General features: G+C 48.7%; 1 protein-coding gene across 1 annotated transcript in view; it reads left to right on the forward strand.

Annotated features, from left to right (window-relative positions):
• Positions 1–15,585, forward strand: part of LOC135912915 (extracellular serine/threonine protein CG31145-like) — a 68,214-nt gene that overhangs the window by 48,452 nt on the left and 4,177 nt on the right. Inside the window, exons 6-11 of the mRNA XM_065445521.1 lie at positions 7,647–7,739; positions 8,989–9,101; positions 9,704–9,857; positions 10,362–10,498; positions 11,889–11,970; positions 13,829–14,152. Coding sequence (XP_065301593.1) covers positions 7,647–7,739; positions 8,989–9,101; positions 9,704–9,857; positions 10,362–10,498; positions 11,889–11,970; positions 13,829–14,111 — 862 coding nt within the window. The 3' untranslated portion in view covers positions 14,112–14,152. The remainder of the gene's footprint in view (positions 1–7,646; positions 7,740–8,988; positions 9,102–9,703; positions 9,858–10,361; positions 10,499–11,888; positions 11,971–13,828; positions 14,153–15,585) is intronic.

A 15,585-nucleotide genomic window follows, 5' to 3' on the forward strand; every position in this document is an offset into this window, starting at 1 on the left:
GGACATAGGCGTAGTACAAACCAAGATGTATGCACTTAAAGAAAAGCAGGGTAATATAATCAACAATCTCGAAGGTATAATAAAAGCAGCGGAAGAATTCTATACTGACCTGTGCAGTACCCAGAGGACTCAGGAGCACTCCATTCAAAAGAATAATGAAGAGGATACAGAAACTCCTCCTAAAACTAGAGATGAGATCTGAAGGGCCTTGCAAGACATGAAACGGGGAAAAGTGGCAAGAGAAGATGGAATAACAGTCGATTTAATCAGCGATGGAGGAGACATAATGCTAGAAAAACTTCCAGCGCTTCCCTTCCTGTGGTATCCATTGTACGAATCTACTAGACCGCAGATTGTCTGCTCCACGCATTGTGCACGCACTGTCCAAGCTTCGCTTGTACCTTTTTTATCTCAACTAGGATATCTGTTGTCCCCGTTTGCTGTCTAATCTATCGTTACGGCCATCGGTTCTGGTTCCACCGCTCGTCGAGCGTTCGCCATAGTTTCTCCCGAAGCTTCCCCGTCGTCTTCCAACTATCTGCCTCGCATATTAACATACCGATAGAATTCAAAGTTGTCCTTTTTTTTTTCCTTTCGGAGATATGGGTGAGCTGCCCGTTCATGGCTTGGCAGTAGTACTTCCCCTGTTCGCTCACAACTCACTTATGTCCGCCTAACGTGCTTCAATACAGCTCAGAGGGACCGCTTCGCCAATCACGAAGTTTTTTGTGCAAACGCTGGTGCTATATGGCGAGGGGGACACGAATAACACCGCGCGCGTCCAGCTTCCGCCGCCGACGTGAAAAACCCCCAATCGTATACGTTGGTCACTTATTGCACCCTTCTTCGCGGCCACTGCGTTAGCGTCTATAGATGGGCTCCCCTATTCGATACGTTGCGGGTTCCGCTTCGTCATTGCGACTGAGTTGCAACTGCGGCCCGTAAATTTCGATGAGGATAGCAACAGGGGCTTGTTGGTACGGCATGTCTTATTTTGTTATAGCGCGAGCTTGACACGGACAACAGAAGGCACATCTGACACACACAGCGCTGTGCGTGTCAGATGTGCCTTCTGTTGTCCGTGTCAAGCTTGCGCTGTAACAAAATGAGATGTGCCGTAAATTTCCGTTCAGCGCACAAGGCTATTTCGCGACGCCAGCTGCGACGTGTGTAACTCCGTGGCTGTATAGAAACGTCATCTCGGTAAGTTTAGCGAATCGTTTGCCGGGCGTCGGGTCTTGTCTCGACGGGCGCGCGGTCCTCGAAGCTCGCGTCCGATGCGCGCTGCTTCTCGCGCGGTCTCGGTCGTGCGCGTCTCGGACGAGTTTTGATCGAGTCGCGAATGAATTCGAAATAATACGCGAGGCAAAAGTTATGTGCGCGCTTGACAGGCCGATGGTGCGGGAACTCGCCGTCGCCTTCGTCGTTGGCGAGGTGAGTAACGACCGCGCCAATCTCGCGCGCCCTCTCTTGTTTTTCACGTGTGTACCGCATTCGCACGCGCTATAATCCGCCCCGCTACTCGAAGGAAACTCCAGTGCCCGAAACCGTGTTTTATGAAGGAGTTGATAAGACGCTACCATAAAGGGATTGATTGATTGATTGATTGATTGATTGATTGATTGATTGATTGATTGATTGATTGATTGATTGATTGATTGATTGATTGATTGATTGATTGATTGATTGATTGAGCGGCCGTTTGGTCGGAAGAGCTTTAGTTGAACTACTTTGCGTTTCGTCCATCGGTTGAGTGATTGAGTAATATATTTATCGAAAGCACTGAAAGTTAGGCCAGTCGGTGTTTTTTTCGCGTTTTCTTGTTCGCTCTTTCTCTGATGTTGGTCATATTTGCGCTCAGTTGGTCTGCCTTCGAGATCTATCTATCTATCTATCTATCTATCTATCTATCTATCTATCTATCTATCTATCTATCTATCTATCTATCTATCTATCTATCTATCTAATCTTTTACTGGAGCTCAAAGGCGCACACGAACAGACAGTTTTAGTGGAAACCGGAGAGGTTTTCACGGCTGCGCTGTAAAACACTTTATACCCTTGAATGTGCGTAAGGGTGTGAGTCATAGACGATATACACTGTTATGCACATTTTAGGGTCTAGATTATCTTGCGGGGTGGCCCAGGGCGTGATGTCGACAACACCCGTGGCTTGTAATGGCAAAGTAAACGCGTGGTAAAAGGTAAAAGCCCAAGGAAACGCGGAGTTCTGGCCGCGGCGACCTGCATGCGAGCCAGCGTCTTCGTGTTCGGCAACTACGCACTTGCATGCGCCCGACAAGAATTGGAGGACGCTTAAGCTTCGCCTTCAAGAGTGGAACGCGACAGCGTTCCCGTCGACCCGCCAAGGGGTGTAAGACAATGGGCTACGGCGCAGCGACTACGCGCCCCGCATCGGACGCGGTGAGCGTCGAGCAACGCCGCGTTCGGCACGGCAACGAAATGTGCGCCTGAGCAAGCGACGCACGCCTTAGAAACAGCTCGTTTCTAAGGCAACACCGCATTCACTAGAGGCGCTTTTGTACCGCTTTGAAGCAGTGAACTCGCGACTGGGTGGTAGCGTCTCCGTCTCACACTCCGGAGACCCTGGTTCGATTCCCACCCAGTTGTTTTTTATTCATGAATTGCCTGCTGGGATTTATCGCTCACGGCCAACGCCGCCGACACTGACGCCGACGACACTGGCTTTTCTGCGACACGAGCTCCTTAACGCTGTCGCGTTAATACCGTCCCACATGCCGCGAACGCCGTGAAACGGAAAAGTATACAGCGCACGCGGCTCCGTGGTATCAAATATGGTGGTCACACTGGGGTGTACACTATAAATTCATTAAATTGTTGTCGGGTGTCCATAATACATGTTATAATATACTAGACGCAAATATTTATTTTAGATATAGTTGCAATGATCTGTTTTAGGCACTATTCTAGCCTGTCCGTAAACGATTTCAGTTTTCGGACTACCGGAACACGTGATGAGAGCAGAGCCGGTATACCGACATCTGAGGACGAGTTGTTCGACCGTAACGGGGTATAGTGACGTTTTCTAGCGTTGCGCGTTAGTGATTGTTGCTGCCGAAGCATTTTACAGCCGACCGCTAGAAGTGTTAGGCATTCGTTGAAATTATTATTCTTTGTGCTTTAGTTGAACTCAGCTCCGCGAGATGGTAGCACAGTGGTTCCGCGTCTCTGGTATTCCGTAAGGGTTCGCGGCCCTGCGCACACCGTAAGCCAATTTGCACCCTTACCGGTGTTTTCTGTCTCTGAACTCACACTCTTACGGGTGTAAGCGTGGAACGTAAAGGTTCGCGGCCATGCGCACACCGTAAGCCAATTTGCACCCTTACCGGTGTTTTCTGTCTCTGAACTCACACTCTTACGGGTGCAAGGGTTGGAGTTATAGAGACCGATTTGCACCCTTATAGGTGTAAACCGGTTTACAGTGCAATGTGGAAGAAGATCCACGGAACAGAGGAATATTTTCATTGGTTCGATAGCTGAGCGAAGCGGCAATGGAAAAACCCCATACGCAAGTTTATCAGAATGTTTCACGATTTCAGAGACATTGGTCCGAGATGGTTCGGGTTTATAAACCACCTGGCATCTAACGCCTCTCCGGGGAATCGGTTAGCTCGGAAGGTAGAGGGGCGACCGCCAGGGAGAGTTAGCGCGCGCGTTCGAACAGCGCAACAGGACGAATCTTTCCGCAACTGCGAAGCTTTCTTTCCGAGAAACCCGTATACATCGAAGACGAGCTACCTGCGTTTTGGGCAAGCTGGCGCAACATTCTGCAAATTAAAAAAAAAAGTTTAAAAAACAACGCGAGAAGACTGAAGATAGGTGAGACACCTACGCGGGGCACTAGCGCTGAACTATCCCGGCTGAAGTTTCATTCCGTGAAAGATCCACTTTTCATAAGCACCGTACCCTCACATTTGACAAGAACTAACGTGCGAACTTAACGTGATGCTTTTTAGCGCAATAAACTCCAAAAATAAAGAAGAGAACAGTAAGAGATGAAAGCATAGGAAAGACGAGTGCCACTTTTTTTTAATTTCTTTCTTCTTTTATATGAGTACGTAGCGCTCATCTTTCCTTTCCCTTTCGCCTCTCGTTGTCTTCTTCTCCTTTTTTAGAGTTTCTCGCGCTAAGGAGCATCGTGGTAAGTAAACACCAACTCGCCCAAGGAGTTATCCCCAAATAACGTGCGAATTAGTTTCCCTCGTTCGCGACTTTCGAATGCACGACGATTTTCGTTTTTCGTAAAGATCTTTCCCACTTGCTCTGAGCGCGAGTACTATGTAAGTACACTCTCAATCTCGCTTCGCGTTGAACGTACTGCCAGGCGACTACCGAGGGCGAATGGAAAGAGTTATCGCTGGGCAATGACGACGACGAGGAGGTACGGTGTCGTTCTGCATGCGATCCGCCCACCATGTTTTGTTGTTGCCCATTAATGACCTGCCACCTACCTTTCGCTGTATTTCCCACTTCCCCTTTCCCAAGTGAGGAGCAGCAGGCTAGAGACACGATCTCCAGGCCGACCTCTTCTCCTTTCTCTTTATTAAAATACTCCTTCCTTCCCTTTCGGTTCATATACACCCTGTACGTAATCAGACCTTATGTTTTTCTTTGCGTGACAACGTTTGAAAGAAACTGTTCCACTTACTCAGCGGTACACCTATGTGGAAGGACATGAAGAGCGTAGGTTCAAGCTCACGCATGCGTTGTTTCAAGCGTGGGATCAAGCACGTTCGAGCATGCGTTGTTTCAAGCCTGGTTGTTCAAGCACACGCTGCTGTTGCTGCTGTTGCCGGATAGAACCGATCGAGCCCGGTTGGGTCCGTTACGTTCGCGTCGATGCGGTACACGACGGGCCGTTATAACGTGCGGGAAAGCGGGCGAAGCCTTTCAATTTCTCGCCGGCCCTGACGGGAGACACTTTGACGGGCTTCTCGGGCGGACGTTCTTGATGGCAGTTCTTTCAGCGCGTCGCACACGCACACACGCGCACTTGTACATCGGTCGGGCGCCGCCGTCTAGCCGAGGCTCCAGCGAGAGCTGCTAAGAGGACCGCCCGAAACTCGAAAAGACAAGCGGACCATCGAGGCAGACGAAACGAATAAGGAAAAGAAAAACGAAGAGAAAACGAACGCGCTACGCGGCCGAGCCGCGCCGTTCGTTTTTCGGACTCGTGGGTTGTCAGAAGGACGCAGGGTCTGTTCGCCGTCTGTCCACTGGAGGGGGGAGGGGGGGAGGAGACGTGACATTTCTCATTTTCCTTCGCCTAGGTTTCTGCGAAAGCTACAGCGACGCGGACCGGCAGCGGCCTGTTTCGGAAAGATATCGCGTTCGATGTGCTGCAATTACCGTCGCCACATGCGCCGAAACTGAGGACCCATACGTGTTGTTCCACACGAGATGTCACTGTGTACTTATGCCAGTGTCAACGTCATCGCTGTGTTCGCTGTATCGGGGCCTGCCACGTCACAAGTTGCAACCACAAGCGATCTCTCTCGCGACGGCTAAAGACCTCGGGAGCAGGCGTTCCTGTAACGTGACATTTCGGTGGCTTCCGTCCCACGCTGGTATTGGAAGGAAATGAGAAAGCGGACGACATCACGCGTTATATTATAGAGCGCTGTCACGTGCCCCTCGCCCTTAAATACTGAGAGCCCCGAAGAACCTGCGGTTCAGAAAGCACGCAAATCCGCGACCACTTTTTTTTTTTCGATCACAACTGCAAAACTCCGCGTCGTACCCCGTGTCGTCAATGGAATTTACTCGCGTATAGAGGCTGCCACGCTGTATCGCATTCGAACTGGGTCCGTCTAAACGCCAGCGTGGTTGTTTGAGGCTCGGCAGTCCAATTCCCCGCTTTGCGTCTTGTGCGGCGTCACATCGGTGACGGGGAACGGTTATCTGGTTGTGCTCAAAATGCGAAGAAAATCGATTCGCAGCCTCCAAAGGAGAGTTCTTCCTCACCATATTTCGTTTTTCAAGACGTGGTGCGTCCCCTGAAAGGCTCAGATCGTAACAGGAAAAGAGCTCTATACGGCTGTTGAATTGCGTTCTTCTGCGAGCCATTGAAGTGATGGACGTTTTGGGGGGGTAACACCGATGGGTGTTTGGTGGAACGTCCGTACGCCAACAGCGTAAGAGAAGCTGGCGGGCCGAACAATTGCCTGCCAAGCACGCCACGCTGTATGTAACCCCGCCTGATGCAACACCACCTGACCATCTACCGTCCGTCTACTTGCGTCGGGACCCGCCGTGGTTGCTCAGTGGCTACGGTGTTGGGCTGCTGAGCACGAGATCGCGGGATAGAATCCCGGCCACGGCGGCCGCATTTCAATGGGGGCGAAAACACCCGTGTACTTAGATTTAGGTGCACGTTAAAGAACCCCAGGTGGTCGAAATTTCCGGAGTCCTCCACTACGGCGTGCCTCATAATCAGTAAATGGTTTTGGCACGTAAAACCCCATGATTTTTTTTTTACTTTCCTCGGAGCCTCAATAGGACAGGGCCATATGGCTGTTAGCTCGCAGATGGCCGTGACGTCATACGTACTAGGTCAGTGGCAGCCACGTGCGTGGTTTGGCAGCCGAAGACTAGCGGGGCTGCGACGCTTACTACGTGTATACACGATACTTTCGCAACTGCGTAACACGCATACCTTGTGCAATGGAGACGTCGTTCCAATAGCGTGGCTCGCAAAAAAAAGAAAGATTCTGGACGTTTTGTTGCTACACCTTTCGCGCCCACCAACCTGACAGCTTTTCAACAATTTATGGCTCTATACTTAAAGTTTATTGGGCGTTAACTGGGGAAATAAATAATATATTCTGCTTATACCGCTCTCTCTTTCTCTTGCGTCGTATACTGATGTCGGTTACGCATCTGTCCTCGTTATTTCTACACTCGCAACAAATGTCCCCTTCGTCCTCGCGACGTCATTGCGTCGGCGTCTCGAAGTGTGTGTTCGCGTGAAACTGTTTGCGCATTTCGGAGTGCTCTACGTCGTGCTCTACGTCATGCTCTACGTCATGTTCTACGTCGTGCTCTACGTCATGCTCTAGGTCGTGCTCTACGTCATGCTCTACGTCGTGCTTTACGTCGTGCTCTGCCCCCACCCCACCCCTCTCACTTCTGCGGACCGCTGTTCAGGTCTCAGCAGAGTACACGCTAGACAGTTACCGCGGTCATTGTAGTCATTTCCTTCCCTTCATTTTCCGTTATTTGTCTATATTCCCCTCTTTTATAAAAAATATAGACGACTAAATTACTTATTGTGAGTGGTGCAGCGTGCGAAACATAATCATCGCGTTGTAAGGTTGTGACCCGTAAACACGCACGACGCACGAGCGTACAAAAGTTGAGCGAGATTGCACGTTGAGTCGATCTCAATAAAGATTGCACGTTGAGTAGATCTCAATAAAGACTACACGTTGAGTAGATCTCAATAAAGACAGCTGCGAGCGTGGCATTTAGTTTTAAAGGCAATCAACTCATACAGGCTTCACGAAAGCGCGTTGGATGTGTACATGTCGAGCACACAGATTTCAGTGACGCACTTCTCCTCACTTCTTTGCCTATTTTTTATTTATTTTTCTTATTCTCGCGCAGGTTCTCTCGTGAAACGGAGACCAACCCGAACCACTTCTACTTCGTCGACTTCGAGCGTCACAACAGCGAGATTGCCGCCTTCCACCTCGACAGGTAAAATATATATATAAATAGAAGCACTGGTGTGATAATACTATGCAATGATTATATGGCACATCGTGCAAGTTGCGATGCCGCGCATAGATGTGACACGTTGAAAAAAAGACTTGTCCATCTTTGGGTTATTGTGCAATGTTTGTCCTCCCATGCACGTGCTTTATATAGCGTGTGCTTGCAGTGCTGATTCACGCAGTGGCACCATTTGCTGGGCCTCGTGATTTGTGCGCGTTGTGTGTATGTAACGTTTGTTGACATTCTTCTTCTTGCTATTCTCTTCCTTCTTTACGACCTTTCCCGAGGAGTGTGTTCCCGATAGTTGGCCCCTACAAGAGGCATACGTTCCTATTTTTCTTCTGGTAAATAAAGAAAAAAACATCACCGCCCAAGCACTCCGTACAGATGGTCAACCAGCTAAGCTGAAACGTGTGGCCCCGGGGTTTATCATTGAGTTAATCCCGATGGTTCATTAAACGACGACTTGGTAGGGCTGCCGGAAACTCGGTACGCAGTTGCTGCTTGCGCTCGGCTGCACGAGCCTGTTCTTGTGTCCGGGCTGCAGCATCGGCACGGCGTAGAGGAGCTCGTTCCCGGTTCTGCTCGCGACGTTGCTAATCGAAGGCTGCCTGCTCCTCAGGAGCACGTATGACGCGTAGCCTACCAATTTCGGAGCCGCAAAAAAACTGCGCGCGCGCTCGGCTGCGACGGAGAGCAACGACGTCACTACTGGCGCAGCCAATCGCGCGCCTTTCTTTATTTTTTTCGCGCATGCGCATCTGGTTGCGCCGGAGGAATTTTCGGCGTACAGGCGACGGACGGACGAATCGGCTAGCCATATACAGCTTCGCTGTAAAAGATGGCGGAGATAAAAAAAAGATAGCGGTCAATAAGGTCATTACTTAACTCGTGCATAGCGTGCTACACAATATGCTTAGTCAGAGCGGCGGTGTATCGGCGACATGCGAACGTCCAGTCATAGCGACAAGTCTCTCCAAGTACAGTCACCTGACATGAAAAGCAAAACACAGCGGACAACTGCACTCGAATGTCCGCGGTATACAGTCGAACGCCTATACAACGAAATGACCTGTTTAACGAAGGAACAATTCTGTCCCGCTTCTATTGCGAGTGGAGCGGTGCGTGACATGTACAACGAAGTCACCCGCATAACGAATTATTTCGGAGGCCCCAAGCGCTAATGTCGTTATTGAAGGCGTAGCGACTGCAACTGTTTCTCTCCGCGCAGGCTGCTGGGGTTCCGGCGGGCGCCCCCGGTGGTCGGCCGGGCGCTGAACATGACGACCGAGATCTACGCCATCACGGACGAGGACATCCTGAAGACGTTCTTCGTCTCTCCAGGTACGTGGGTCGCCTAGACGCACCCCTGCAGCGCAGTGATCTATCTATCTATCTATCTATCTATCTATCTATCTATCTATCTATCTATCTATCTATCTATCTATCTATCTATCTGTATGCCGATCTATCTATCTATCCGTATGTTTATCTATCTATCTATCTATCTATCTATCTATCTATCTATCTGTATGCCGATCTATCTATCTATGTATCTATCTATCTATCTGTATGCCGATCTATCTATCTATCTATCTATCTATCTATCTATCTATCTATCTATCTATCTGTATGCCGATCTATCTATCTATCTATCCGTATGTTTATCTATCTATCTATCTGTATGCCTATCTATCCATCTATCTATCTGTATGTCTATCTATCTATCTATCTATCTATCCGTATGTCTATCTATCTATCTATCTATCTATCTATCCATCTATCTATCTATCTATCTATATGTCTATCTATCTATCCGTATGTCTATCTATCTATCTATCTATCTATCTATCTATCTATCTATCTATCTATCTATCTATCCTGCTGAATATAGCCTATATTATAGTAACGCCCCCTTTTGTCGTGTTTCCTATTTTTTTGCGCAGCCAACAACCTGTGTTTCCACGGCAAGTGCAGCTACTACTGCGACACGTCGCACGCCATCTGCGGGAACCCGGACATGCTGGAGGGCAGCTTCGCGGTCTTCCTCCCTTCCAAGGACATCGCGCCTCGCAAGTCCTGGAGGCATCCGTGGCGCAGGTGGGCGCGCTGCACTTCGCTATAGTGACGGAGTGCACGAGCGAACGCCTCCTCCTCTAATCGGTATACCGGAAGTGATTTCCGTCGGTATACCGGATAAAGTTTCCGGCAGGAGTCACTTGCTCATGGAGAAAATTTTTTTCGCCCTCTGGGGCTTGTATATCTTTGTCCCACAACAATGACCTTCGTTTATCTTGCCCGCATTGACATTCTCTAACGCTGCGCGTCCGGTATACTTACAAGTCACCAAGAGGCAAGCGCGTTATCAGCGTAACATAGCATTCGCGACAGGCAAGTAGCGAGCCCACAGTTTTCTTCAAGAAATGAAACGCGAGCGAGGCACCAGATGACAAACGTCGCTGTGAGACAAGATAACTCCCAAAGGGTGCAAACTTTCTTAGAGTGCAGAGCGCGCTCTGACACTACACTCTTAGCCTCGGGGGGAATGACGTAACCTAACCATAATTGACTCGACCTTTGACCGAGCCGTTGCTTCCTCCGCAGGTCGTACCACAAGCGGCGGAAAGCCAAGTGGGAGCTGGACGACGACTACTGCGTCCAGGTGCGCGCCACGCCCCCTTACGACCGCGGACGAAGGCTGCCCGACCTCATGGACATGGCCGTCTTCGACTTCCTCATAGGTGCGTGTAGGGAACAACTTTCATAGCTGTCCCACGTATATATATATATATATATATATATATATATATATATATATATTGAAATACCACGGTCGAGACGACGCTTTATTCCAAGAAGGAAAAATGGCGCCGATGCCAAAACGAACACGAGCCGATCATTCATGATGACTTTGTACAGATGACGATGAAGTCCGCATAAATGCTTACACTATATATATATATATATATATATATATATATATATATATATATATATATATATATATATATATATATATATATATATATATATATATATCAAGGAAGAGTACGACCTACGTTGAATAAGCACAGTACATTGCACTGTCGTTTCGGCTCGTGGACCAGCCTCTGTCAAAGTAACTTGTCAAAGAGGTAGCATGACATTATGCTTGTACGAGAAATCGAAACACGTATTCAATCAATTGACTAAAACGCATCAATTATCTTTTTTTATTAATTACTTTACGACACATATTGCAATTTAACAATTGTAGCTGGTGAGATTGCAAGGTGCATCCGATACTTTAAATGAATTTCCAGAACGATGCGAGTTTGGAGATATGCGCCATCTGAATCGCCGTAAAAAAATGCGCTGTTGGTCCACTTATCTTTTTTGTTTAATAAAGCGCTCTTTTGTGCATTGATGCACAACAGTAAACAGGAACGCCCACGCATTTCGTTCCGCACTTTGAGGAAATAACAACTCGAAACTGGTGTCATCCTGCAAATCCATTTCAAGTGGACGCGTCTTGCAAGCTCACCGGCAACAATTCGTAAATTGCAATACATGTGCCGTAATGTAATTATTTAAAAAACTTATTTAGTGATTGTTACTTAGTTGAACATGTGTTTCGATTTCTCGTGCTAGTATTGTCCGCGCCTCTTCGAACAATCCAGCTCAACGACAAGAATTATGCCGCAGGCTTTTTTTTTTTTTGATTCCATAAAACTCAAAAATTATCACCCTGTACAGGGTGCTTCACTGCTCGAGAACACGTCCGTGGCCCGAGCCCGCGCTCTTTGTCACCGAGTGCTTCTTGCACTCTGACCTTTAAACTCGACAGCCAGCTTAATAGAAATGTTACGCGTTCACCGCTGGCCTCCAGCCGCTCAAACTTCTCAGAAAGATCGACTTTTATTACGCTCTGTGATTTCCTAAAGTACGTACAAGGCATACACTGGCACCTATGGCACCTATATTCGTCTATAGTTCGGTTCCAAGCAGCAGCCGCCTGTACTGGAAAACAGAGAGAATGAAAGAAAGAAAGGCGTTGCATTTCTTAGGCAAATATTAGGTTTGGATATATGCGTCCTCGATGTGCGTAACAAAGCAGTTGATCGACGCATTCGCGTTTCTGTCGTTTCGCAGGCAACATGGACCGGCACCACTACGAGACGTTCCTCTCGTTCGGCAACAACTCTTCGCCGCTGCACCTCGACCACGGGCGAGGGTGAGTCGCTATTCCGTGTGTTCCTTCGGGTACATCTTAAAACTTTTTGTGCGCAAACAAACAGGGACAAAGAATAGAAGAAACACAAGGACGAGCGCTTCTGTTCCAACTAGGCCGACTCGCAGTTTTCCTTCGGGTATTCTACGCGTTGTAAGGGACGACGCCCATTTTCCCCCCCACTTGGTGCATCGCAGAATTGTACCCCGCAAGATAATTTGCGCTCCTTTCTTTTTTTTTTTTTTTTAATAAACGCTCCTGGTCCTATATATGAGCCTGCCTCCTTGTGCCTTCCCGCAAGCTTTGCACAACTTGCTGGCGTCGCTCATAAAAAAAAACACAATTTTTTTAATGCAATAGCATTAGTTAATGCGATAGCATTGTAAGCGGATAGCCACCCTCCTTGTAGTTGTTCGTGTGACGAAAAAAAAATATATGGGCCGATCCTTAATAATAATAATAATAATAATAATAATAATAATAATAATAATAATAATAATAATAAGCTTTATTTCCATCAAAACGATAGAGGGGCCGTGGATAAAAGCTGCTGAACAGCTTGACTAGAGCCCACGGTCCCCTCTACAAGGCAGTACAGGAGCATACATGAAACATACAGCAATCTAACAAAAGACAAACGCAAAATTGATTCGATTTATTATATTCCAAGGAAATCAAATATTAGATTTGTTCAAAAACATGACATATCACGTGGCGCAGTTCGCGAACTGTAGTGCGAGCTAAATCAATTCCACATTTATGGAAGGCAGTTTGGTCTAACTCCGTGTCTAAAAGCGCTTGCTGGCGCGAGGTAAGGATGTGATAAACTGACACGTGACGCGTGCTGCGCCAGACGTTTCAAAGGAGCGAGTTCGTTGGCGCGAGAGACGCATCGAGCCCCAATGGTTAGAGCTGCTGCGGCGGAAGACAGGGGTTCCATCCCACCGTCACATCACGCGCATTTCTTTATAGAATCGCATAGGCCGACGTACTTTCCGCCCAATCGAGGTCACGGATGTCAGGTCCACCCAAAGTGAATCAGCCAAGCTGCCGCGCTGCTAACGGTGGCTACTGTCGTATAGTGTCGCCCCCTGTCAGATCTCTGTGTTACCATACATTTGTTTCATAGTACTTTAGCTAGATGGCGCACCCCCCTTCTGTCGTGTGACGAGCTGGGACCAATCAGGAGGTGTCATCTGGCATGTGAAGTCCTTTTTAAGAATAAACGGCCGCGGGTCGGCTGAGTCTTCGTTCCGGTTTTCATCGGGAGCAGTTAGCTCCGAATCTCCTTCACTGCGCTGGCGCTCGCGCGCGTTCGCTGGCCGAGGCCCCCCCACTTGCCTGCCGCTGCCGACACAACAGCTACCGCGGAACCTCAGCCGCGGCAAGCCTTGCAGTTGATTGTTGTTGTTGCCTCAAACATGGCTCGTACCCACAGGGGGGATTGGCCACGCTGGATTGATTGAAGAATGCGTCTAATAAAACATCAAAAGGGGGTAGAGGCATACACTCGAAACGAAGCACTAGGCAGCGAAGCGCTAACACAAATGTATAGAGGGCCTATGCATAAATTTACGATAAAATGAAAATAAGGTGTCCCACAGCCGGTGCCCTGTAGCGACATGATGATGATGATGATAATGTCCTTGACGAGTTTGGCGCTCACCCACTCACGGGGATTGGCCAAGAGTCGGGCAGACTTTGCTTATGTGTTCAGAAAATGGAGGTAAAAATCTATAATTTGGTTACATAAATTTCAGCGAGGAAAAATCAAAACGGTTCATTTTGTTATCGCTGCGTCGTCGTCGTTTATTTACATATTTGTTTGTTTTTCTTTTCCTCGCGCACGGGGGCGCCGCAGCTTCGGCAAGCCCCACCACGACGAGCTGAGCATCCTGGCCCCGCTGTACCAGTGTTGCCTGCTGAGGCGCTCCACGCTTCGGCGGCTGCTGTCGTTCCACAGCGGGCCGGTTCCGCTGAGCGCCGCCATGCGCCGCTCGCTGCGCCGAGACCCCGTGGACCCGGTGCTGACCGAGCCCCACCTGGGAGCCCTGGACCGGCGCCTCCAGCTGGTGCTCGAGGTGGTGCGGGAGTGCGTGTCCGAGCGATCGGCCGCCGAGGTGGTCATCGTGGACGATGCCTGAAGAAAAGAAAAGGAGCGCGATGAGCTCGCCGTAATACGCCGGTACGTACGCGTGTGTGCGCGCTCGGAAGACAACGAGAAGCATCGGGAATTAAAAGTGACCACGGGCAAACTAATGTTAGGAAATAGGCTCGAGATAAGCATGGGCTAGGCGTGGAGGAATGAGGAATGGGAGGCTAGAAGATTGATGATGAAGAGTGAGGGAATAGATCCGTCTTTGTATGAAGGAAGTTTAGGTCATACATTTTTTTTCATTCCTCGCTGAGATTACTTTTGCCATATGCCCGACACAGAGGTGGTATCTGTCTGTCTGTCACTCCGTGTGCATGTATGTATGTATGTATGTATGTATGTACGTATGTATGTATGTATGTATGTATGTATGTATGTATACATATGTATGTATGTATGTATGTATGTATGTATGTATGTATGTATGTATGTGTGTATTCTGTCTGTCTGTCTGTTTATTAAAGCGAAACTTTCTTTGCCTGTTTCTTCGACTTTCCCACTGCTGTTACTGTCTGACACACCACGTCGGAGGGTGCTTCAGAGTGTGTGAATAGATGACAGGAAATCGGCAGAGAGGAAAGGCGAGGCGAGAAACTCGTTTGGACCTTTGCACTCAGTCAAATGAGCACGATGTCCTCTGCTGCTCCCTGGGCGTCGCCATATTTGCCTCTTGGCAGCTGTAACTATCCGTGACAACCCCCCCCCCCAAAAAAAAAACATTGCAGAAATTGCATTGCTTACCTTTCTACTAGCATGCAAGTCCAGAGGGAAGCTAGATAGAATGGGGGAGAGGAGGGGGGAGAGGCGCCAGAGAATGTGTAGTGATGGTAGTGGTGGAACAGGTGGTGTTTGTAGAACCGATGCAGGCCTTGCCACTCTTGCCACCCCTACAGTGTGTGAGGACGGGAGAGGGAAGATATGACGTTAGAATGCACGGAAACAAGCGCTTGCGGACAAACTGAAGGGAGGGTATGGTACGTCTTCTGCTATTCCTGAAAAATAAACACCATGCAAATATGTCAAGCGGATAACTTATGCAGGGCGTGCAGAAGCGGAGCCTCGTCAAAGTGAGGCCACACGTCAAATCAATAGTAGACAGTTTTAGTACAGCGTACGCTATTCCATTGCGAACGCTAAAAAATAGCGGGTCGTCACTGCGCATGGGCTGAACGCTAAACGAAATAGCGGGTATAGCGGGCGTACGCAACGCAAACGAGTTAGCGTTAGCGTTTTTGCGGGGTTTGCGGAGCTTGCGGGAAACATGGCGGCGGTCCCGGCTGCCCGCTTCGAATTGAATTTGGCGTTGCTTTTGCAAGATGCACTTCGTTCGTAGCAAATGACTGTGTAAACGGCTTTCGCTTAGTCTCAGGTCGGTTCGACGACACAGTATTATGGATAACTTCGTGGTGTTTTCGAGATCGCTGCTCGTTTCGAACGAGTGGAAGCCTAACGAAAGAAACGTT

The sequence above is a fragment of the Dermacentor albipictus genome, chromosome 8 (assembly GCF_038994185.2).
Source record: "Dermacentor albipictus isolate Rhodes 1998 colony chromosome 8, USDA_Dalb.pri_finalv2, whole genome shotgun sequence".
NCBI lineage: Eukaryota > Metazoa > Arthropoda > Arachnida > Ixodida > Ixodidae > Dermacentor > Dermacentor albipictus.